Source organism: Pelodiscus sinensis, chromosome 5 (assembly GCF_052426305.1).
Source record: "Pelodiscus sinensis isolate ZL-2025 chromosome 5, ASM5242630v1, whole genome shotgun sequence".
Taxonomy (NCBI): Eukaryota; Metazoa; Chordata; order Testudines; family Trionychidae; genus Pelodiscus; species Pelodiscus sinensis.
The window spans coordinates 124,474,498-124,499,859 of record NC_143056.1 but is presented as its reverse complement, the minus strand read 5'-3'; the positions used below and the strand labels follow the sequence as shown (position 1 = coordinate 124,499,859).

Below are 25,362 nucleotides of genomic sequence, written 5' to 3'. Positions count from 1 at the left end.
AGATCTTGCATGACAACTTTTGTCTCCTTTGTATAAGAGAGTGAACCGTGTGCATATGTATTGCACAAGAGTACTCAAACAAAAGCATTCCTTCCCCAGCCTTTAGGGAGACACTCTCCAAGACCTAAATCTTTTCCAAACAAAATTGATGGAGGGGGCTTTACAAGTCTCTTTTGAACATCTATCAATCAAAACAGCCATCCTGATAAGTTGTGTGGGGAGAGGTTAAGTGAGCTTAGTGCTTTCACTCTACTTTATATTGTGGTCCACATGGAAAAAAATCACCATAAATCCATACCAGCTTCATGTCTAAGATGTTGTTCTCAGTGTATTTCTTTCTCTGTTTTCTTTCCAGACTCCACTTCCACTGAGGGAAATTTGTCTCAATATTGTAGATTTAAGGGCACACTGTTCTTACTTGGAAAGGACCAGGCCCTTGAGAAAATAAAATATCTTGTTTCATGTGGGGAGAGATGCCAAGGGAGAGCCCACTACCAAGCAGAGACTTTCTCTCCGAGTCCAGATTAGTAGATGTATAGAGTATATCTATAGGTCAGCTAAGAAACCAGTGCTCAGCATGTTCTCTTGCTGCAGATATGCAGAGCAGCAACTTATAATTTGGTGCACACTTTCACCAGCTGCAGTTTGTATTCAGCATTGCACTCCAGCTGGGATTTGGGAGGGCAGTGCTACAGTCCATATTTAGCTGTGAACATGTAGCCCGGTCTCTACCTGGGACAGCACTGCTTGCTAATCTCCCACAAGGGGAATGCATATAGACTATGAAAGAAGAGGTTATTTACCGGTAACTGTTCGTGAGTACAGGCAGTCCCCGGGTTACATGGATCCGACTTACATCGGATCCCTACTTACAAATGGGGTGAGGCAACCCCGCACTAGCTGCTTCCCCCCAGCAGACCAGGGAGACTCAAAGCTAGCGCTCTTCCCCCCCTCCCCCCAGCAGACCAGGGGGACGCGGAGCGGCTTTTCTCAGCAGACACCTCAGCTTGAGAATAAAGGACTGAGGGAAGTGAGGTGTGGGAGAATAAAACTGAGCTCTGGAGAAATGTTTAGCTAGAGTTTCCCCTACAATATGTACCAGTTCCGACTTACATACAAATTCAACTTAAGAACAAACCTACAGTCCCTATCTTGTACATAACCCGGGGACTGCCTGTAGTTACTTTCTCTACCAGTCTGAAATACTCCAGATTCTTTTACCCCACAACTCAAATATAGAAATAATTGTTTTGAACCCTATCACACTGGCACACTTTTTGGTATCCAGAGTGTCTGTGTTAGGTGACATGTTTCTGGATCTCTTTGGGTAGAAACGGTGTTTTCACTAGTAAAACTGTTCACCATACCTATTTGTCATCTGAAGAGAAGGGTAACAAGGATGACAGTGCCTCTGGGAGAAGCTTATTGCCATCAATAATGGTATTTCCATACGGGGTTTACCCTCTGTAAGGGTTGCCAGAAATGAATATAGGGGAAAATACGCAATGGGGAATGAAATTAGTGACTGGAATACTAATGCTACAAGAGGCAAGGCATGTTTTCACCCGATTCCCCCTCCAGTTATATGCAGATTTGGGGGGGAAGTGTGAGATTTTTGCCTTAAAAAAAACACATACACAGTAAAATAAATCAACAACCTTAATATTTCTCACTTGCATCATGAAAATAACTAGCTTGGGCAAGAGCTCAATCTTGTGAAATAGGAGTACAGCAAGAGAAGGAATTTAGGGTGGTGAAGTGAAATTATGTTGACAAGCTCTTTTAAAAAGCCATAAAAGGCATTCTGTCTTACCTTTTAAGGCCTCTATCAAGGCTCTTTCAGTTCCAGGTATGTGGTTTCATGCACCTCTCAATTGTTTAGCACTAAGAGCGACTGAATGGTTATTCATTGATGAGTGGGTACAGGACTGTTTGCTTCAACATAACTCAACTTAGAAGAAGACAGAACTGACCAAGATTAGTTATTTTCTGATCACTGGAGGGCCAGCATCACAAACACCACCACAACTGGCACTCGATCAGGTAGATTCTGAAAAGGGACTGAGCTTAAATACTGATTCTGAATTGCTTTTAACCCTCCAAAACAGTCGGTTTTATGTCATTATAATAAGCTGTTGCAGTGAGCTTGTCCTTGTCTTTTTACTAAAAAGCAGATTGGAATCTTCAGAGCTGTAAGTCTGGCATCTCCCAACAACATTACTTTTTCTTGTAAGGAAAAAAATCTTAGGGTCTCAGAAGTGCTTTTGAGGCCTGCTTTCAGACAGCTGTTTCATCTTTACAAATGTACTTCTGTCCCAGCCTACAAATCACTTCCTAGTTTGGTTCTACGCCCATTCAGTGTATCATACTCGTGCATGTGCTAATAAGTTTATCTAATGCACAAATGATTAATACTACAAACTTAACTCACAAGTTATCTTGGTCATATTTATTGTAAAATAGCTTTCTGAAAATAGAGGCTGGTAAACTAACTCTGTAGTAGATTAATCATGCCTTTTGATTTAAAGATGTTTAGACCTTTTTTACATAGTGTATTAAGATGTATAAATACTAGTTGTTTTTCTACATCTTAGTGAAGGAATGAATCTGCAGATATTTTAGTAAGTTCTAAGTTGAGACCTGAATGGTGAATTGGCTTTAAGCATCAGATATATTGGGGAGCTGAAGCTGTAGGAGAGATTGAGATGTAGAGCCAGGAAGCTAAGGCTCAATTTGTATACAGCCAGAGATTTATTCTGGTCCTTAAGGGACTCATTAGTGTGGAACCATAACTCTCAAGAACTGAATGCCTTATTACCTAGCAAGATAGCATTGCTGGCCATATTGGGACAATTGTATCATTAGATGCTAGGAACCTTCAGGCTGTCACATACTAGGTAAAACTAGTCACTCGGGCCATACTCGCTGATGATGTGGAAGAAACAGCTGATAGAATGAATAAGGTGCACTAAAAAGGCTCATTTAAGATCTCGAGCAAGTAACAGTGAACCCTAAAGCTGGACATACTTTTTATGCTTGACTTGCAGATGGTGCTTAACAGTACATAGGTCTCCTGGGAGTAAGGTTGCTATCAGTCTCTTATTAGTTTTTTCATCTCTGTACAACTAGATTGGGAGTTGCTAGTTGCTGCAAAAAGCAGCAAGAAATGCCCTTGATGAATGTAGGTGCCTAGTGCTCATTATTTTATTGATTATGATATTGTGGGGTGAGGTGCGAAGAAAACAGTCTTATTTTTTACACACAGGCTATGTCTAGACTGGCGTGATTTTCCGCAAATGCTTTTAACGAAAAAGTTTTTCTGTTAAAAGCATTTGCAGAAAAGAGCGTCTAGATTGGCACAGACGCTTTTCCACAAAAGCACTTTTTGCGGAAAAGCGTCCGTGCCAATATAGACACAGTTTTGCGCAAGAAATCCCCAATCGCCATTTTCGCGATCGGAGCTTTTTTGCGCAAAACAATACTGCGTTCTCTACACTGGTCCTCTTGCGCAAAAGCATTTGCCCGAACGGGAGCAGCGTAGTATTTCTGCAAGAACAGTGACAATCTTACATGAGATCATCAGTGTTCTTGCGGAAATTCAAGCAGCCAATGTAGACAGCTGGCAAGTCTTTCCTCAAAAGCAGCTGCTTTTGCGGAAAAACTTGCCAGTCTAGACGCAGCCACAGTGTTGAGCACCCTACCCAGGAGTTCTGCTGATACTTCTTGAACTCCATCTCTGTGCCGTTTGCTCTGTTTTAGAACACATGCGAGAAACTTTGTAGTTCCTGCATCAGTGACTTACAGAAGTTAGACACTATTGGTGGAGGTAAATAAAGACTGCAATCTTCAGTCTACACTGCAGTTTCCTTCTTTCAAATATGTGTGGCCATCAGCATAATGGACCTTTCTGTCATCTGTACAGGGGAAACGTTTGTGAAGAAAAATTTGAGGAGAAAGATGAGCGGCCATTAGTGGGCATAAGCCCAACACAGTTAAAACTCTAATTTTTAGAGCTCTGTTTAGTCTGTGTGGTACCGTGATCAGTACTTTAAAAAAAAAAGAGACTAAAAAGCAAGAGAGTCATCCAAAAGAGCTTTTTGCTATGGCTGGAATTTATCTTCTAGTACATTCTCTTCACATCACTGTGTTCTGGTTAGCAACTCTGCTCTTGTGGAAAGAGCTGAGGTTGGAAATAGTTTGGACTATAAATCACTTGCATTTTTAGTGATTAGTATGGTGTATGTTGACATTGGTTGTATCCTGATCACAGTAAATGAATGAGTAGAGGAGGTCAGCACAGTTTTCCATCAGCTGGTAAGACTTGTTGTCATCCATACATCAATCCTAACACAACAGTAGAGCACACAATCATCCTCTAGGTGTATTCTGCCTGCTGGAAATCAAACACCAATTTCTGCTGTGGAACACTTCAGAATCAGCAAAGAAAAAAGACCATTTAGGCTATTAAATGTTTCATGGTTAAATATAGCTATTCATTACACTTCCTGCAGCACAGAACTATGGTGTTATAATCTGCTACCAGATATTACCTCTCAAATGTTGGAAATTTTAAAGTGTCTTGCTAACCAAAGGACAGTGTTGAAATTTCTTATCAGTGATGAAGGGCACTTTATTCCTATAAATCCTGCAGCAGATTAATCCCACTTCACAAGTGTTGCACTTTGAGTGCCTCATGAGGGACTTGAGACAGGACAAGTATCTCCTTAAAGAAGAATGCTTTGAGTCTTGCCATGCGACACATCTTGAGGCAGTTCCTAAGCTTGCAACTCTAGGACCAACTTGTAGAATAGTGGAAGTTGCATGATTTGTAGATTAGAACTGTATTCCATCCATTTCCATTTTTGCTTTTATGTAAACAAATCTATTCAGAGTGGAAGCTGAAAAGGTGACTTTCTAACAAATTACCACCCTTTGCAAGATGAGGGCAGAGTACCTGTTGGCTCTTTTTGATTTTATATTAACCTTTTTCCCTACTCCCCTTCCTGAAAAAAAATTTCAGCTGTTATGAATGCTAGTGCAGGTCCACTCATCACAGCAACAGTGCTTCAAAAATAAGCGTGCAGATAGCCCCTAACACTTAGCTAGTTTCTTCTAACTTTGCTCACGGTGGGTGTTTAAAATACCAGCATCAACCAGTGCCTTATCATGCTGTCACTGCTACCACCAGAAGAGTAGCATCTGTGTTGCCGACAAGGGGACACTTCCTTGAAAAGAGTGTAATTCACAGAGTCTTAGAGGAAATTCTGTACCCATTATGCACAAGCAGAGTTCATGTCTCCTGTAGATTTCTTTCTTCCCTCCAGAAAAATGACTTTGACAAGTAAGCAAAGGGAACCCAAAGAGCACTGACATACCTTTCTCCGGCAGTGCAGGTGCTTGATTTCGGGTGCTCAGAGCATACAGCACTACAGGAAGTGAGCTGGGAATGCCCCAGCCAATGCTGGATCTGATCTACCCTTGTCTGCCCAATGCCAGTACATCCTGGCCCCCCATACCTAGATTCTCTTGCTTCACCTCACTCCCTCATATCCAGAATTTGAACCCTCACCCTGCTAAGCCTTTCCCCCCCACCACAAGGTTGGGGACATTCCCTGCTATTGATTCCAAACCTGCACTGGAATTAGCTTCTTTTTCTGTCTGTCTGGGCTTGGAGGTAGGAGGGGGAAGGTTATAACACATGTCTTTTGCTTGGAGCGGGGAGTGGCCTAGTCAGACTTACCCTCAGAAACCTCTCCTGAATCTGCATCCCTATCCTGCTCTCGGCCCCCATTGATCCTCAGCAATTGGTGAGAAGGGTCATTGTACTGGGAGTTGCTCCTTTGTTTGTCCAACCCCATGCATCTGAGCACCCACTCAGCTTTCCCTGCACCTGACCACTCCTTGCATCTGGATCCCCTCCATCAACCCCTCACACTCTCCCGTTAAGGCCTCCACATCAATGAGTCCCACCCCTAGGCACATGGGCTTTCCTGACGAGGCCCCACATCTGGCTCCCCATACCACAGAGCACCAAACCCCACCCCATCAAGTCCCACTTCCCCAGCACATAGAACCCACCCTGCTGACCCCCCATCCCCTCCCCTGCTGAGACTCAACCACCTAGACCTTTCTACAGCGTTCACTGTTTCTGTACCTAAAACCCACCAACAAGCCCCTGTGCATCCAAGTCTCCTGACCTCTCCTGGACTCCTGACTGAGCCTCCTGCATCCAGACTGTCCCCCATAAAAAAACATTAGCCATACATGAACCCTCCCCCAAATCTCTCATGCTTGAATCCTGCATTGGCTGAGCCTGCCTGTCCAGGAAAATAGACATATTAGCCATGCCTTTCTAAGCTAAGTATCAGACTAAGTGTGAAATAGACCACCAGTGCCCAGTAAAGTCCTTTGTTCATCCCAAAATAAGCCAAGACACTATACAGAGGGATGAAAACGGGTTGCACTTTAAAAGTTTCGGATTTTCCCCATTAGAACACTGTACATGCAGTCCCTGACTTACGTCGGATCCACACTTACGAACAGGGCTTTCTCGCCCCGGAGCACACAGGCAGCGGTCCCGCCACCTTGACCTCCGGGGCGAGAAAAGCTGCTCCCGGTGCCCCTGGTCTGCTGGGGACCGTCTCCAGCAGACCAGGGACACCGGGAGAAGCCTCAAAGGTGCGGCACCCCGCTGCCGCTGCGGCTTTGCTCCCCATGTCCCTGGTCTGCTGGGGGGGGGGGGGCAGCGGCGCAGCTAGTGTGCCCCCCCCCAGCAGACCAGGCTTTTGTTGTGGACCCTGGGGCAGAGCAGCTGGGGCGCTGCCGGTTGGTCCCGCAGTGCCGCTCTGGGCACTACTGGACCAACCCGGCAGCACCCCAGCTGCTCTGCCCAGGCGTCCTGATTCAGCCGCTGCTGGTCAGTTTCAGCAGCGGCTGAATCAGGACGCCTGGGGCAGAACAGCTGGGGTGCTGCTGGGTTGGTCCAGTAGCGCCGAGGAGCGGCGCTACTGGAGCAACCCAGCAGCACCCCAGCTGCTCTGCTCCAGGCGTCCCCAAGTCAGCCGCTGCTGAAACTGACCAGCGCTGACTACAGGAAGCCCGAAGCAGAGTTGCTCTGCCCCGGGCTTCCTGGAATCAGCCGCTGATCAGTTTCAGCAGCAGCTGACTTGGGGACGCTTGGGGTTCTTAAGTTGAATCTGTATGTAAGTCAGAACTGGTGGTCAGTTTCAGCAGCGGCTGAATCTGGACGCCAGTTCCGACTTAGATACAGATTCAACTTAAGAACAAACCTACAGTCCCTATCTTGTACGTAACCTGGGGACTGTCTGTATAGTGGCAACTGGAAAATAAATGTGACCATTGGGAAGAATGCTTCGGCCATCTGAGTGTTTTGGGGAAAATGCTGGTGTTGCATAACTTCTTTCAGCTCATTAAAGTTAGAAGGGAATTCTAAAAAAAATCAGCTTCATTCATCTCCAGCTGATATTACTAATTGGATTTTTTTTTTTTTTTTTTAAGTAAAGATGTAAATAACTCCAGGTTCCCTTGGAGATGGACCCAGGATAATATGACATGATGGAAACTTAAGATGCTGCCTTGGAGCTCTTAGCTCAGGCCTAAACAAATTATGATAAATATAAGAAATTTGGTGCAAATAAAAAAAAAGTGTAGAGTGATCATTTTAGCTTATGAAACTAGCATGTACACCCTTAATTTCACATGCAAGTTTCATAATTTCAAATGCAAAGGGGGGGGGGGGGTGAATCAAATATTCAGAGAATGTAGTTAGATTCTTAGAGAATAGCTAATTGCTTTCTTCACCATTTGAAAAGCTTGGTGGAACCTCTCTGACTATGCTTCTCTAATCCTCTCTAGTTAATTGTAGTGTGCAATCCTCATTTTTTCAGGAAGAATGGCTCTTGCGCAAAAATGGCGCCTACTTAATTATGCAAATGAAGCATGGCAGTATGCTAATCTGCGCTTCATTTACATAGGCTTTTGCGGAAGAGGGAAGCTGTGTAGACATAGCCCAAGAGAATCATCATCATTTTTTTTTTCTTCAAAGCGCAAGCAACCTAAAACCTGGCATTTCCTAACTTTTGAAGCAATTATAACCTAAAGAATAAAAAGTGCAAACAGATAAACCTCAAGAATGTCCTTTTATTACTTTCTGCATATAGTTCCCTAGTTTTTAAAAGGTAAAAACAAATTCTGTACTTTACAACTACAATAATCTATCATATAATCAGCAGTTTGAAACTGAATCTTTCACATTGACCCAATTGTCTACCAGTTGAGCTATAAAACTAAACATGAGCTGGTTGCAGAAGGTTGGTATCTGAAATGGGATTGAGGCCCTGGGCCAAATGTCAGATCTCTGGTGTAGTCAGGAAGTGTGGCCTGGCTGTCTTCTTCAACCCCCAATGTGGCTACTCCTGGGCTACGTCTACACTGGCCCCTCTTCCGTAAGGGGCATGTAAATTTCAAGAGTCGTCGTAGGGAAATCCGCGGGGGATTTAAATATCCCCCGCGGCATTTAAATAAAAATGGCCGCCGCTTTTTTCCGGCTTTTAAAAAAGCCGGAAAAGAGCGTCTAGACTGGCCCCGATCCTCCGGAAAAAGCGCCCTTTTCCGGAGGGTCTTATTCTTACTTCAAAGTAAGAATAAGACCCTCCGGAAAAGGGCGCTTTTTCCGGAGGATCGGGGCCAGTCTAGACGCTCTTTTCCGGCTTTTTTAAAAGCCGGAAAAAAGCGGCGGCCATTTTTATTTAAATGCCGCGGGGGATATTTAAATCCCCCGCGGATTTCCCTACGACGACTCTTGAAATTTACATGCCCCTTACGGAAGAGGGGCCAGTGTAGACGTAGCCCTGCTGTTTCCTGTAGTTCCAGTGCATTGTGTGTGTTGCTGAATTGGAAGCTGTGTGGGCATGGTCTTCGAATGTTCATGTTCAGCTATTTTAGCTAAAATATTCCTAAGCAACACAAGGGAGAAGGGAAATTATTATTTTCAGTCATTTATCTCTCAGCAAAACTTGCATGAAATTTAATGGGGCAAAAAAACCTCTCTAAATTATAGAAGTTTTAAGAGCTTTTCAGAAAATATCATAAATCTTTTATAATAGAAATACGCATTGTTAGGAACCCTAACTGTATGGATTTGTATCTGCTTCCCCTTTGACAAAAACTGCGCCAAAAAAAAAAAAAACCCACACCCCACCATACATTTCCAGTGAGATGCATAACTGATCTGTGGAAATTATGCTAGTGTAAAGAGACAAGAAGTTCTAGACTTTTAAGGATTTAAACCAAGATTCTTTTTGTCATGATTTTCTTTATTGGAGCGAGGTGTGAAGCAAATACATATTGAGTTTTGTTCTTTATTTTCAGAGGGATTGTTGCCAGCATTTTGGTTTTCTTATGTTTTGGTGTCACTCAAGCTAAAGATGGACCATTTTCAAGACCTCATCCAGGTAATTTAATCCTTTAATTTTTTCGAAGTGTCTAATAAAATGCTAACTCTGTAGCAATAATTTTAGTGTTTTATAAATAGCTTCTAAGTTTAAATGATGTACGTGTTTGTGTTTGTAACTTTATTTCATGGCATGCTTCCTTTGTATGCAATGTAAATTCATCAACATGATGCAACTACACAGTAATCTTAATCCCACATCTTCTGCCTTATGCTGCGAGACCTCTCCTTTATTTATAGCCAGCAGGTATTTCCAAGACTACTTCACCTATTTTATTATTTGAACACTTAAATGAAATTTGAGATCCTTGCCCTAAACCAGGGGTGGGCAATAATTTTTAATGTGGGGCCACTCCAAGATTGTAGTAAGTGGTCAAGGACACAAGGATTTGGATGGCAGGTGGGGTGTAGAAGGGAGCTTGGTAAAGAGGACTGAAGTGCAGGAAGGAGTGTGGAGTCTGAGAGTTTGGGTGAAGGAGGGGGTTATGATCTGGGGCACAGGAATGGAGTGCAGGGTCAGGGAGGGGTATGTGTGCAGGATTCTAGCCTGGGGGAGGGGTATAAGAGGGGTTACAGGGTCTAGGAGGGAGTTGTGACCTGGAGGACATGGGAAGAAGAGGATACAGGGGGTTTGGGTGGTGGCCTGGGCAGGTGGTTGTAGGAGAGGGGGTGGGGTGCCAGAGGGCAGGCTGTGACTGAGGGGGAATAACAATCTAGGTGGCTTCCAGCCAGCAGCTCTGTAGGAACCTGAGACTCCCTGCTGGTATGCTGGGTGGCCTGCTCCACATGGCACTGCTTCAACACAGAGGGAAAAGGAGGGAGTGAGGAGAGGAGGAGAAAGTGAAGAGGCTCCATTCACTGCCCCTGCCTTCAGCAAAATTTCTCATCTCCTATTGGCTGGAAACTAGCCAATGGGAGCTGAGGGATTTTACTAGGGGGTGGAGACAGCATGCAAAGCTTTCTGCTCCTTGCTGGGACTGCATAGCAATTAGCAGCTTGCTGCTTAAAGTGGCTGCTGCTCTTTAGTGAGGGTGCTGGCTAGGTAGCCCCAGGCCAAAACTGGCCAGTTAACTGCCTCTTGCTCACTCCTCCCCTAAACATTCCCTCTTTCTGTTGTCTGAAAACAACCCCTTAAAAAGAGAGATTAACAATTATTCTAAACAACATACATATTTACTATGTGCTTTTTAAAATCAGCTAATTGCATGTTATTTGCATATCACATTGCTAGCAAAAAGGCTCACATGGTCCCTAGTTTAGAGAAGGTAATCAAATTGTCCCCTAAAACCCAGATGGAGTGTACTTTTGCTCCTTAATTGACACAGATTTAAACAAAGTACTTGGGTATAGGACTGCTCTTACAAGTAATCTGACAAATTATTCTACTTTGCCTGCAAAATTTCCCAAATTAATCCTGTAAGAATTCAGGGAGTCTTTATAAAACAGCAGAATAAAACTTCTGTGTTGAGTCTGGTGAACTGTGAAAGTAATTAAACTTCTCCTGGCTATTTTTATATTTTGGTAATGATAGATTATAAGAATGGAGATAGTTCTATAGACTTGCATATTAAGCATTTCTCATTGCTCTCAAGTTTAGGTTACAGTTTTCTTTTATTTCATTATAATCTTCCATTCTGGGAATCCTGTTTGTCCTAGGGAGTGGTAGGCAGGTTAAAAAGAATCCTTGGGGAGAGAAAGTTGAAAGTTGTCTTCTGCAAGGAGAAATACAGCAGTGAACTTGAACATTTTTAAGTTTAAAATCTCCCTTTTTGGGCAGCCTACTACATGGCAATTTTTTTTATTCTGTTTATGAAAGATATTGTTACCTTGAAGGACTGCAGGGATGTTCTTGGCCATATGCTGCTTAGAATTTTCAGATCTATAGCCTCTAAAAATGTTTTCTACCTTTTTATAAATGATAGCTCTCCTTCTTTCAAGGGTCTATCATGAAGCTTATAGTTTTGATTCTGGTGAAAATTATCTATGAAACAGGGGTGATTAAGGAAGCTTCTATGTGAATTTGATCATTTGAACAATAGTCCTGTTAATACTCAGACTAATTGATTCCTTTTTAATACTTCACAAATCTGTCAAATAGTTTAAAAACCGCAATCTTGCTGGTTCCATTAGCTCCCTCCCCTAGATTCCCCATTTAGCAAAATCCAAATCTCTCTCTCCTGGCAAAGCATTGACCGTTTACTGAGTTGGGTAGTATTTATAGTCTAGATTCTTGAGGCAAGACACCTTCCTTCACGCTTCTCACTTGTAAGCATTAGAAGGTATTCACTGGAGGGAGCCAACTCTTGTAGCCCTCACTAAAACTATCCTGGAAGTGATTTTTGCTTTACTAATGCACAAAAACAGAAATTCGATATGTATCTGATACTTTGTTCCTTTCTAAAGGTAATGTCAGACTAGTGAGGGTTCACCAAGAGTTGTTGAAGGGGAACTAGCTGTAGGAAGCAGGAAGAAAACCAACTTGCACTGCACAAATGTCATTTCATATTAATGTTTTTCCTTGAGGGGAGATTCTCTGGTATGGTTGTTTTCGTAGTGTTGTGTAACTGAGAAAAAGGACAATGAGTAATTTTGGACAATTCTTATGATTGTTCTTCAAATGCTAGTTGGATAACACTTGAAAATAAAATTATTGATGTTTAACCTTCAGTCTGAGTTGTTTGGAAGTTAGAGTAAAAGCTCTGAACTCCCAGTTATCCAGGTCAGAGCTGCTACCTTATTTGTCCCCAGCATATAAAGTAGGCCATCCTGATAAGCTTTACTTGGCAGTTTTGCTGAAAATAATCACAGCCTCTCACATCTGAAACTATTTTTAAAATAGTGTTAGGAGCAATCTGTTAGGCAACTTTTTTAGCCCTGCAATGGGTTTTATTTGTTCAGTTAGTCTTAAAAAACAGTGCACAAAGTTCGTAGGACTAATATTTGATATTTGTATGTATTGGTTGCAAAGTCTGTGTGTTCTTCTAAAAATCCAGTCTTTGTCCACAGTGAAACACTGATAAGTGACTGATTCGAAATATGTGTACTTGTGTCAAAGTTCCTCCAGTTTCCTTTTTATGTAGAGGTTTTAATGTCTGATTTGTAATATTAGAATATTTTACCTATCCTCACTAGAGCTAAGGACTAAACTGCTTGTTTTTTTATGAAGTTGAGAAAATGTCATGCAATAGCTAATTCTTTCCACTTGATAACGTCTGTTATCCTGAAATAGCATTCTGTGCTCTCTTACACAAGAAGCCTCTTATTTTGAAATACATGTGAAATAATGGGCTTCTTATTCTGGCCTCCTGTGAATCTCATTGCATGAGAATTAAAGACAATGCTAGAATAGCAATTTCTTTCAAAATTTAGTGCTGTGTAGATGGCACCAAATTTCAAAATACGCTACGCAATTTGCGAAAACTGCATAGTTTATTTTGAGGTACATGCTACTGTCTAGACGTAACCTTAGAGTCCTGTTTGTCCAGAACCAGTCAGGCCAAATATCCAGGTGTAGTCCTGGAAATATGTGTTTATAGTTCTATGTAGTGTGCTAGTGCTCTCAAGAAAATCTCCCAGGAATGATTGGACTTGAGTGTTATCTAATCCCAAATCAAAAGTTCTTTAAATTGCTCCCCATTATGTAAATTAGTGGACATGGTTAGCCAAACATTGCTAGGATGAATTGGTCACATACTACTTGGAGCTTGTTTACCTCCTGTAGTGGATGCTTCATCATAGAGGTGGACTGAGCCGAAACTCTGGATCGTCGTTCACAGCATGGAACTTTCTAAGGCCCTAATCCAAACTCCTGACATATGGAAGAGTTTACCTACAGATTGAACGCTCCCAAGTGTTTAGGTTCAAGGTATCTGGTCTGGCTCTGCTCATTAGAGGAAGTTGACATTCAAGACTAGGGTTTTGATTTTATTAATTTATTTGTGTTGCAGTGGAACCTAGGAGCCTGAGTTATAGACCAGGACCTCATCATGTTAGATGCTGTACAAACATGTAATAAACAGTTGGGGCCCCTACTCTCCTTAGGCCTCATTTCTATGTCCTTCTTGTGGGAAGGTGCCTGTTGATGGAGGGGACGCAAGGGGTAGAACAGAGAGGAACACTTGTATCCAGCTACCTAGAATGAACCATGCTGAAAGGCAGGCACACATCCAAAACTGGTGGTTTATTCTATAATTAGATTTACCAAACCAGTAACAGAAGAGCTTCTGTAACACCGCACTAATTACCAAGAGACCAGACACAGTCTCCATTTGGCATGCCAGTAGTTCATTCCCATCCAGACAAACTGATCTAACATAGTGAGAGGTTACTTTGAAACCCAGTTCACCATATATGAGGTTCTAACCAATTCCAAAAGATCAGACACTTATCTCCTGGTCAATATATTTATATATTCCCCATATATCATGCTGTCAGGCAATCCTTAGTCAACTAACTAGGAATTTATTAATAAAAGAATGGCATTCTCAATTAGAAAATCATGTACTTATAATGGTAGCAGTGATGGAATAATCTCTTGGCTTGTAAAAAGTCTCTCTGTTAACTTTCAAAGATTGGAAGAACTTCGGTCTATTGTTTAAAATACTCCTTTTAGTCCATGGAATTAGAGCAGAGATGAGGCAAAATGGAGATGACGGGTATCTTTTATATCCTCTGCCATGTGCTTGGAAAGTCACTATGCCAAACAATGCCCATAGTTACTTACAAAGATATAGTCAGGGCTTGCATCTCTGCATCATGTGCCCTTCGGTGTTTTGCTGAATCACAGCTTTGACTTCTTTGCTCTCTGAGGCATCTTCAAGAGTTATATAGAGAGTTTTCTTCTTAATGGCCTGTCAATCTTGAATAGTTCATTCATATTGAGCTAACGAGAGCGGTATAAAATGAGGGCAGGGGACTGGACTCGATGACCTCTCAGGGTCCCTTCTAGTCCTAGAATTCTATGAAAATACATTGTCACCCTAAGAATAAACCACATTTGACATGCAAAAGCATAACTTATATTCATATCTTCAGATACAGTGAAGTTAAATGGATTTACTCAGGATAGTCATAGTTGACAGCCTGCAACTTTTCCATTGACACCTTGCATGACATACTTTGTATACCAGTGATAGCAACAATGATACAAACGGTCATCTTCCATCATACATCATCACAACAGTATTTCATAAAAAAGTGTGGGGTTAAAACTTTCTTCTGAAACAGCTGCGTCTTAATAGTTTGCATCGTCTCCATAGATCTTGTAATGTAGTTACTGCTAAACTAGGGATGTTAAATATCGGTTAATTGAATAGTCGATTAACCTTATTGGTTACTTGACTATTCTCTAGTCCCTGGGAGTTGGTCTGGCAGCCAATTCGCTCCAGCCCTACTTCTGAGGAGCCCACTTCCACTCCATGCTGCTACCTCTGCATATGAAAGCCAGCAGTGTGGGGTGTCAGGCAGGAGCTGATCTGTGAGGGGAGCCAGCTTAAAAACCAGCTCCCTTCGCAGCCTGGCAGCCTGCTGCCCTGTGCTGCTACCTCTGACGCAAAGGCGGCAGCATGAGGTGACAGCAACCCCTGTCCAGGGAAGGGGTCTGAGCTCTCAGACCCAGCACAAGCTGGAACTGAGCCAGGCTGCCTTCCTGCCTGGCTCTTAATACACATTAAATGCAGAGTCACAGCAGGGGTAGGTCCCAGACCCAGTGCAAGCTGGGACTAAGCTGGGCTGATGGCTAGTCTGCTAAAAAATTTACTGGCAGGGGAGGAGGTCGAAATTGTGTAGTCTATAGCATTAACCGATAAGTTTTTGCTATTCGATTAATCAACTACATTATTTCATCCCTATGCTAATCCCTTTGCTTTCTTTTCTTAACCTGCTTGTAATACCATTTTAACAGTAAACTTTGAAAAAGCCATATACTCATCTTTAAGAAAATGTAGCATTTCACAGAGAAGAAGATAGGCTTCTAAAAATGAAAACCGCAATCTTGCCTAGTGATCTTAAGTAATTGGGACTGCAATGGGACACTAATTTCAGAGGTGTCCAAAAAGAAGTTTGCCAAGATGTACTAGGAATTGAGTAAAAAGTAAGCTGAAGAGTCAAGTAACTTCAGACAGTGGAGAAGGGATTGGTTCAGTAAGAAACAGGTTTGCTTTTTAGGAGTCATAAAGTGTGGTAGGGAACTTGAGAAATCTTTCATAGGGAAAGTAATGCAAGAGAGATTAAATCCAGGGGTTTTTGAGGGAGAGTAGGCTTTATCTCTTAAATGTGCATTAAAAGTGTAATGACTTGCATTATACATTCTTGTGACCGTTATGAAAATATGTAGATGAGCGTTACCTCACATATGGATTGGTTTGGGAGATAAATGGGAATTCCACAAGTTCTGTGAGTGGATTGATTTAATGGGCCGTTATGAATACTGTCTGAATATACTTCCCACTTGCACTGTTTGAGAAGCTTATTGCTGGAGCTCCTTATTTCACAACTGGGCATTCGTATTTCTTTGTGAAGGGAGGAGCCCTGCTCTGTGTGCTAATTGTGCTACTGATAAACTAACTTCGCCAACTGATATATTATTCCAGAAGCCTTGATAAAATCTTGTTTGTTTCTATAGCTTACTGGAGGTTTTGGCTCTGTGTCAGCGTTGTGTATGAGCTCTTCCTCATCTTTATACTTTTTCAGGTAAGGAATTTAAGAATTGGCTCTTAACAACTGGGGATTTGCTCTGGATATGAAAGTTCTTTTCTGGCATGGAGGAAAGGTGGCAATACTACTTATATTACCCCCTTTCCTATCTCTTCATACCACATCGTTCAAAATCTGAGAGTTGAAAACATCAAGATGCTACCAGAGATGGTGGGAAGGCAGTGGTCCCTGGTGGCTGCATAAGATGACTAGGAGCAGTATATTTGGGGTACATTGGATGTGGTCAAGTTCAGTGGCACCTGGGACTGCAGAGTTGATGTTTTCAAGTCCTTGCTTTAGCATACTGTGTTGTAATCTTGGGCTTACAGTTTGTGGACCTCAAGTGTCTGAACAGTGCTAATGCAGACACACTGCATTGCACAGATCTTCTGAGTCAGGCCTGCAGCTTCTCATATTGCAGTATGCACATGGCTGCAGTCTTGGAGCTTATTCCCAGAAAGGCTATGTCTAAATTACATTCCTCTTCCGAAAGGGGAATGTAAATGAGCCCTATCGAAAATGCAAATGAAGTGCGGATTCATTTGCATAATCGTGTAAGAACGTTTTTCCCTCATTCAGCCTGCCAGTATTTCCTCTTACTTCCCCAAAAATCAGTATCAGAAGCTTTATGAGCAAGAAAGCAGTCAGTAATTATTATCTCTACTGGCTTGTCCAAATTAATTTGTACTACAGTAAACTTCTGATAATCCGGCATCTTTAGGACCCAGGAGGTGCCGGATTCTCAGATATGCCAGAGTGCCAGAAGAGGGGCTATGGGGGTGTGGGGTGGAGGTCAGCGGGGAACTGCGCAGCGTGGGAGAGGGCGGTGCTGTGGGACCAATCCAGCAGCACCCCAGCTACTCTGCCCCCGGCTTCCCCAAGTTGTCCGGTCAGTTTCAGTAGTGGCTGACTTGAGGAAGCTGGGGGCAGAGCAGCTGGGGTGCTGCTGGGTTGGTCCCACAGCGCCGCCCCTCACCTGAGCGGCGCTGCGGGACCAACCCAGCAGTACTCCAGCTGCTCTGCCCCTGGCTTCCCCAATCTGCCACTGGTCAGTTTCACTGGCTGGTGTGAGCTTTCCCAAGTCCACCGCCGCTGAAACTGATCAGCGGCAGACCTGGGGAAGCCAGGGGCAGAGCAGCTCCAATTGTCCGGAGCAGTTCTGGGTTCCAGTTGGTGCCGGACTATTAGGAGTGCCGGACCGCTGGATGCTGGACAATTGGAGTTTTACAGTAATGCCCACTGAGCAAGTCCCCTAGGTCAGGCTTAATATTTTGGTCCGTTCTGACATACTTGCTTATTAGATCTTAACAAAATTCATTCTTCAGGTCTCTTACAAGCTTTCTGCCCCCTTGTATTGGAGATCTTGAGCCTATTTTGTTCCTCCTTTTTAAGTAGCTTGTATCCCCCCCTCCCCTTGGTGCTCGGTTTCCATTCATTCTCATGTCTCCACTAGGTTTCATTATCTTTTTTTTTTTTCTCAGACCGTATTGTTGCAGCTTGCTATCAATATTTGTGTGCTTCAGTTTGATTGCATATGCTGAGCTATACTGCTGTAGTTTTTCTTTTTTGGATAACAATTTGTTTATAATTGCTTTTCTTTCCTCTGGGTGTGTGTTCTGTCATCTTCTACGTCTGCTCATCCACTGATTTCCAAAGCAGACGTTTACTAGCTATTGACCAATCCTTCAAGTATAAATGAGATATTTATCTTGTAACTATTTGAACATACATTTTTCTTGGACTTAATCCATTCTCTATAGATCAATATTATTGACTCTCCTAAAAGCCGATACAAGTTCATTAGTGTAACAAACGTTTCTGTTGTGTTAATGAGAAATTAGTTCTACTTGATGACTTTATTTTGCGTTACTGCCTTTGGTTATATAGACTTGTTTTTCTTTTCCCCATTACACTTTGCTGGTTTGTTTCCTACTTGTCTGATCGTTAACCTGTCATAACAAGCATTACTCTATTTATCATATTGCTGCTAATGCAAAGCATTGGCTGTGACAGTGTTTCTGATTCTATTACGAAATACTTGTTCATTAGCAAATTCACCACGTGTAATGGGAGTTGTTTGATGGTACATGAACTAATCTTCTTGCTAATGACTTTCCTTCAGTTTCCTCGAAGAGTCCTGTTGTTCATAATACTAGCCTGATCTTAATTTGAAAACTAAATTTTTATTTCTTATTTGATGAGGACTTCTATTAAACTCTGTAACCATAGAATTTAGTTTGATTCTGTCCTTTCAGAAACTGAAGTAACATTTGTGAATGACAGCACCTCTTTGTATATTGTTTAATCTTGTGCTTGAAATCTGCATTTAGCATGAGTAAAGTTAGCTGACATATGAACTATAGCTAGTTTGAAATGCTGCTGGATGTTTCCTATCCTAGGAAACCTGAACCAAAATGAACAGTTGATATGAGGACAATAGATATTGTAGCTCTTGAAGAATGAACTGCCATAAGTTTATGGCTGTTTCCTCCCCCTCCCCGAGGTGATTGGAAAAGGAAAGAGGGTGGGTTATGCTTCAGCTCTTCCGTTATGATATGTGTATGCTTTTTTTTAAAAATGGGGCATGCAAATTCTTTAGTAAATTCAGTGAAATCTGTCTCTAGTTTTCCTAGTCTAGACTGTAGGATTGTATCTTAATACAGTAATTTCAATCTTCTTCAGCACCTGGTACTGAAGGTCACAAGAGCTGAGAGTATAAATTAATAACCATCCTGCCTTCATTTAAGGAGGCTTGGTTATGTGTCTGAAGCATTCTGAAATGTAAATGTAAAAATCATTTGAAGATAGGGAATCGTGAATTAGTATCCTTCAGATTCTCCTGCCTATTATCTACCAATTTCTAACAGATGGATGTGTTAATTCTACAGACTGTACATGATGGCAGACAGTTCATGAAATATATCGATCCAAATTTAGGAGTTGCCTTGCCAGAAAGAGACTATGGTGGAAACTGCCTTATTTATGATCCAGGCAATGAGACTGATCCATTTCACAATGTCTGGGTAAGAAATTGAAATGAAAAAGCCCTTGCCGAGTGAGTCCTGATGTTTTCGTGTGAAATATTGCCTGTTTGATCACTCTAATGTGCAATCTTCTGAATATGTTTTACTGCTGAATCCATAATCTTTTTATGCCTTATCTTTAGTTTTAGACTCTTACTCACCACTTTCCTTTTCCGTTCCCTCTCTTGACATTTAGTATTGATCAGGTCAAGATACATAGCTCTACGTAACCAAATTGAACAACAGCTAAATTATTTTCCCCTTCTCCAAAAGTACTCTTGATGTAAATCCATACCCATTTCTGTGTTCCTGCTAGTCAGCTTCTGTTTGCAATTAGAATTTGCTTCTTTAGCTCCTTTTTGCACAAAGCTAGAAGTCTAAATGTTGTTAACGTGCCATAAATTGCACCCTTTTGTATCTTCATCTGAGATTTAAGAAGCCAAATGAATTTTTGTTCCTAATTCCATAAACCAGAGTCACAGAATGTGAAACTATAGGAATTGGTGCCAGTTGTACACGCTGTCCACGCTGTTATAGTGGCTGTGCAGTGGACAAGGTTGGAACTTTAGATCCGCTGCCTGCTTCTCTGCCATGTGAGCTAATGGAGTAACTGATACCAATAGCAAGTTATACTCTAGATGCACCAATAATAGATTGGGATGGGACACCTTTTGCCAGTGGATTTCACATCTATTTGCTGACAGTAGAGCAACGGCGAACTTGGGAAACTTGGTTGTGTTACAGATTCTGGAGAGGAGTGTGCTCTGGTGAGCACAGACTCTTTTGCTGGTCTCCATGGGCCTTCTACTTCAACCTTTACACCCTTCGTAGTTCCATTTCCCCCCTCCTTGGACTTTGCATTTCATTTTATATCACATTACCTGAGTAAGGTGATACATATGGAATTTCCATATATTTCAAATAGTAGCTAAGGCTGTTAAAAAGTTCCATTGCTATATTACCTAGAGAAAAATGGAGGCCTTGAGAATAAATATTCATCTTCTTTGTAACCAAGCAACCTAACTTTTCTGCTTGATTTATAGGACAAACTGGATGGATTTGTTCCTGCTCACTTCCTTGGCTGGTACCTAAAAGTAAGAATTTGTCTCTTCTGTGTTCAGATATTTTCATTAGCGTTGTTCTGCCTTTAAAGCTTGACTGCTTCTGCTTCAATGTTACCAGTGTTCAGAATCAATTATGTTAGTCAGTCATCCGTGAACTAGTTTAAATAAGTGTTTTCATAATAATAAAAGACTTATTTTTTTCTGACTATAGTAGGTCATTTAATTTCTTTTCTGAATAGTGTTCCACTAATAAGTTTCTGTTTCCACAGAGATGATTCATATGAAGGTCAGGTGGATAAAATGAAGAGTATGCAAAACCAAAGTCCTTTATTTTCTCAGCACCCTAAATATTTGAGTGATCTGAATATAAACTGTGGAAAAGATATATACTGTGTAGGCTGTGGAAAAATTATCATTCATCCAGATACATTATATACCAATATAATTACACATGTTAAGCACTTCATAATTTCCAAATAAGCTTCTGGTTCATAACTTAGAAATACTTCGAAGGAGCAATACCTTAGTCTCTGTGATTGTCAGCATGCACGTACCAAACATAGAAGTGCGAGCTGAATTTGTTTATAGCAGAACATGGTCCATACATGGGGTATTGAACATTTAGGTCTAAGTTTGATTCTCTTTTGTTCAAGTGAATTGACTAACAAGTTTTACTTTACTTAGCATTCCTTGTTGATGTTAAATTCTATGTCCTCTCCTGATCAACATCATTCACAGAAGATTAAACTTTAATTATAAGATAGATAATTGTTTTCACTTTACTTCCTACTTCCCATTCAAAAATGCAAAAGTTGATGCTGCTGTATTAATTTGCCGCAAATAGAGAAGAGCTTGCTAACCTATATAAGACTGTTTTGAACATAGCAAAATAATTGGACCTTTTTGAATGTATATGTGGGATATCAGAGGAATATTTGTGTCAGTCTGATACTCCTAGATCTAGACAATTTTCAGAATGAGATTCCTGTTGCATTCATGTAATATTTTCCTTTATAAAAACAAATTTAACCAAAACTTAGTGTAATTACCTAGAAAAGTGAGGATGAAAAGACATAGCGCCAATAATAACAAGGCTTTTATATGAGCTAACATGAGTTAGGGTAGGAAACAGGTTTGTTTTTTACATGTGAAAAATCTAAAACGGCAGTTCCCTCCTGATAGGTGAGAAGTGGGGGCTCTATTCAGATGTGTAGAGGAAGATCAAAGCTGCACCCCATAAATTAAGTGCATCACTGAGACGATCTTGTAGGAAATTTCCATTTAATGCCTCCTAAGCAGGGTCACTTGGAGAGTATGGGTGAACACGGCCATATTGCTGACTTGAGGACAGTTGGCTGCTTTGATAATTGCGTTAAGCAAGCTGGAAGAGTCTTTTCTGAGCAGCCCCAAAACACTGCTGGCTGCTACCACCTTTACCTGGTGGCAGAGGCACACAGTAATAGACTCCTGCATTTGACTTGCATTTCCTTCTGTTACTGTGTCTTGCTTGCCTGCTTTTATACCTTTACAAGGTATTCTCCAACATAACTTTACCTCCTTTTCTTCTTTTAGACACTAATGATTCGGGACTGGTGGATGTGTATGATCATCAGTGTAATGTTTGAATTTCTGGAGTATAGTCTGGAACATCAGCTTCCAAACTTCAGTGAATGTTGGTGGGATCATGTATGTACTGCATTCTGTATACCTTCAGTGCTGAAAACGACTTGATTAGCTCACCTATCTGTGGCCCAAATAGACATGTCAATCTAGTGATACTGTTCTCTGGCATTGGATTGATGTAGCTGGTGAGCATACATGTACCACCTCTCAGATGTAAACTTATTCAGCTGTGTATTATGCACATGCAGGTGATTGTTGAGTTTAGCTCAGCACCCACTTCCCCTTTCTTTAACAGATTAAAACTGTGTTTGTTATTTAGTACAAAATCCTTTCCTTGTTTTAGAATTGCCCAACTATCAGTAAATGTATAAATACCTTTACTGAGAAACATTTTGTGGCTTTCATTCTGTGGAATGGTAGCCTTATTGTACACAATTACGTGCTCATTCATATTTCTTTGTTCCTGCATATGTTGTATATTTCACATGAATGTGTTCTCAGTGTATACCCTTCTTTAGATACATCTTTCTGACAACAGTATAAATCACAATATTTCAAAATTGAGGAATCCAGAAAAGGTTTCTGTTCATTTGACAACAAACATAGGTGCTTTTCAGATGACTTTAAATTAAATTAAATTAATGGAGATTGCCTATCTCCTAGAGCTGGAAGAGACCTGAAGGTCATCGAATCCTTCACAGCAGGACCAAGTACCATCCCTGACAAACTTTTGCTCCAAATCCCTAAATGGCCTCCATAAGGATTGAACTCACAAGCCTGGGTTTAGCAGGCCAATGCTCAAACCACTGAGTTATCCCTTGCTGCAGTAAATTAAAATCTTATCTTAACCAGGTCCCATCTGTTGCTCAAATTAGAAAGTCTTCCCAGTGCTATTTTAAAAATTTAGTTTTGCAGCATAGATGAGACTGTACAATGTCTCAATTATGCAGACCTCCAAGAGATGGCTTAAGGATTCATAACACTTCGATTTTAAAACCAGATGGCACTAATGTAATTTAGTCTGGCCTAAGGATGTTAAATATTGGTTAATTTACTAGTCAAGTAGTCGATGGAATTTCCATTGACTAGTCGATAGGCACGTCTTCATTCCGCCTTTGGAATGTACAAGAGTCCCTGCTCTTGTGTGGGGACTGCTCATTGCACAGCAGTCCACTGATGCTGTTGGCCTCTCGGCACCATTCTCCGACTCTCCACAAGCCGAGACGCGGCGGGGCAAATCTCCAGGGTCTAAGAAGGATAAGCCCAAGAGGCAAATACTGTTGGCCCTTCTGGTGCAGCACAGCAGAACCCTCTACCTGTGGCTCCCCTCTTGCCTCTGCAGTACCTTTACAGAGTGGCATTGAACAACTCCAGGTGCCATTGACATTGGAGGCCTTTCAGGTGGCCTTTGTAAGTGTGAAAGGAGCTGAAACCCTCCGACTTACGTCCTCAGCCCTCATTTACAATGACACACAACACCTATTGTAAATGAGAGTTCGAGGTACGACACCCCCAGAAACCAATCACATTGCAAGTCAGGGGCTGCCTATATCTCTCTTCAGCCCACTGGCAGCCCTCCCATAGCTGCTCTCAAGCCCATTACAAGCCGACTAGTCACTGATGCCTGCACTGCAGGTCCCCAGGTTATCGGAACCATTCCCATCGCTCCTCCGCATGCTGGGTGTTGGCACCAGTGGCCTGTGTGTGGTACTGCACTGACACCAGCTCTCATTTATGGTTGCCCAGCACTGCGCGCTTTGTCGGCCTGTCCTCGGACCAAGCCTCGATGCCTCTCGCTCAAGCACCTCATCGGACACCCTCGAAACCACAGATGGATTTCCAGATTGTTCAGTGGCCACAGGCCTGGCCAATCCAATAGTATCCTTGGAGCCTATGGGGAGTTCCCTGTGCTGTCCCAGACACCATGCTCAGTAGCCAGCATGTCTGTGGCATTGGCAGCATCCTCCACTAAGCGCCCTCTGGTATCAGAAGTCTCAAGGGCTGCCACCCTGCAAGTGGAACAAGAGTTGGAGGTGCACAGCCTTCAGCCTTTTCGGGTCCTAAAGAGGTCCTTCCGATGCAGGCCTCTTTCTCCTCCTCCTCCTCACCTGATGCAGCCATTGTGGGGTACCCTCCAGAGGTCCCCAGGGATGACACACGGCCCCATCAAGAATTCCTAAAGAGGTGGCCACCAACCTGAACCTTCAGGTGGAGGAACTCAACGGGCCGGAGTATACCCTCTTTGGGGTGCTAGGACAGGCAGCCCCTGCCAGAGTGGCCTTACCCCTCCACAACAGGGTGGCCATGATTGCTACTGCCCTATGCCAAACACACATCTCTATTCCCCCCATTTCCAAGCAGATGAAATGCAAATACTTTGTTCCTGCCAAGGGGCATGGGTGTTTCTATTCTGTCCTAACTCCCAGTTTCCTGGTTGTGAAGGCCATCGGCCCAGGGGAAACCCAGAAAATAAAGACTTGAGGAGACTTGGATTTATTCGGGTACAAAATTTATTCATCCTCCAGTCTTCAATTCTGGGTGGAAGATGGACCTGAGCAACACATCTTGAAGAACAGCAGTTATGAAAACAGTTAATTGTCCTTTCCAGCACCCTATGTTCTTTAAGACATTTCCACCAGAGAGGGGACGTGTAGAGCCACAACCACATTGAGCAACGGGAGATCATTTTACAGTAATAGGACAGATGATAAGAATGTTTACTATTCTCCCTGCGTAAAAATCTGGTGCCCATCAAATATGTATTTAGGCAGCAAGGCTGGCAGGAAGTGAGAGGCCTGTGTCCTAAGAATCTTAGGATTGGATGAACTAGCTATTCCTTTTTTTCAATGAAAACACATACCGGCACGTAACAGTGTGAGCATTTCCCTTTTACAATTGTCACTAAATAATTAAGCTTAAGTGTGTGTGTGTGTGTGTGTGTGTGTGTGTGTGTGTGTGTGTGTGTGCGTGGTTCTCCTGCTTAAAATACTTTTCTTCCCCCCCTTTTAGTGGATAATGGACGTAATCCTATGCAATGGATTTGGGATTTATTGTGGAATGAAGACTTTGGGATGGCTTTCTTTGAAAACATATAAATGGCAAGGACTTTGGAACATTCCTACCTACAAGTATGCTACTTTTAGAAGTCTTCTGTAACCAAAAGTAGCAGAACTCAAATGAGTTTGGGGATTTTATTTCAAACTAGAGGATTTACCCAGTCTTGCTTGGGTACTTGTGTGGGGAGGGGGGGTCAGGGCGGAGTGTGGGGGCCAGGGCAGGATGTTGGGGGTGGGGGTGGGACTCCGGGTAAGGTATGGTGGGTGCAAGAGTCAGCGTAGGAGGTTGAGCATGGGGGAAGGCTCAGAAGAGGGGATTGTGTTAGGGGAGTAGCCCAAGCTAGCAGGGCAGCAGTTCCCCTGGGATGGCAGGAACTCTGCTGTCCCCTGGGGCTGGCTGGAGTGTCTGGGGCTGCCAGGTACAGTGGCTG

General features: G+C 42.4%; 1 protein-coding gene across 2 annotated transcripts in view; it reads left to right on the top strand.

The window, feature by feature from the left end:
- PTDSS2 (phosphatidylserine synthase 2) overlaps positions 1–25,362 on the top strand; it is a 64,503-nt gene that overhangs the window by 23,740 nt on the left and 15,401 nt on the right. For both annotated transcript variants that reach the window (XM_075928340.2, XM_006131647.5), the window contains exons 3-8: positions 9,391–9,473; positions 16,095–16,162; positions 19,054–19,188; positions 20,232–20,282; positions 21,825–21,938; positions 24,885–25,003. In XM_075928340.2, coding sequence (XP_075784455.2) covers positions 9,391–9,473; positions 16,095–16,162; positions 19,054–19,188; positions 20,232–20,282; positions 21,825–21,938; positions 24,885–25,003 — 570 coding nt within the window. The remainder of the gene's footprint in view (positions 1–9,390; positions 9,474–16,094; positions 16,163–19,053; positions 19,189–20,231; positions 20,283–21,824; positions 21,939–24,884; positions 25,004–25,362) is intronic.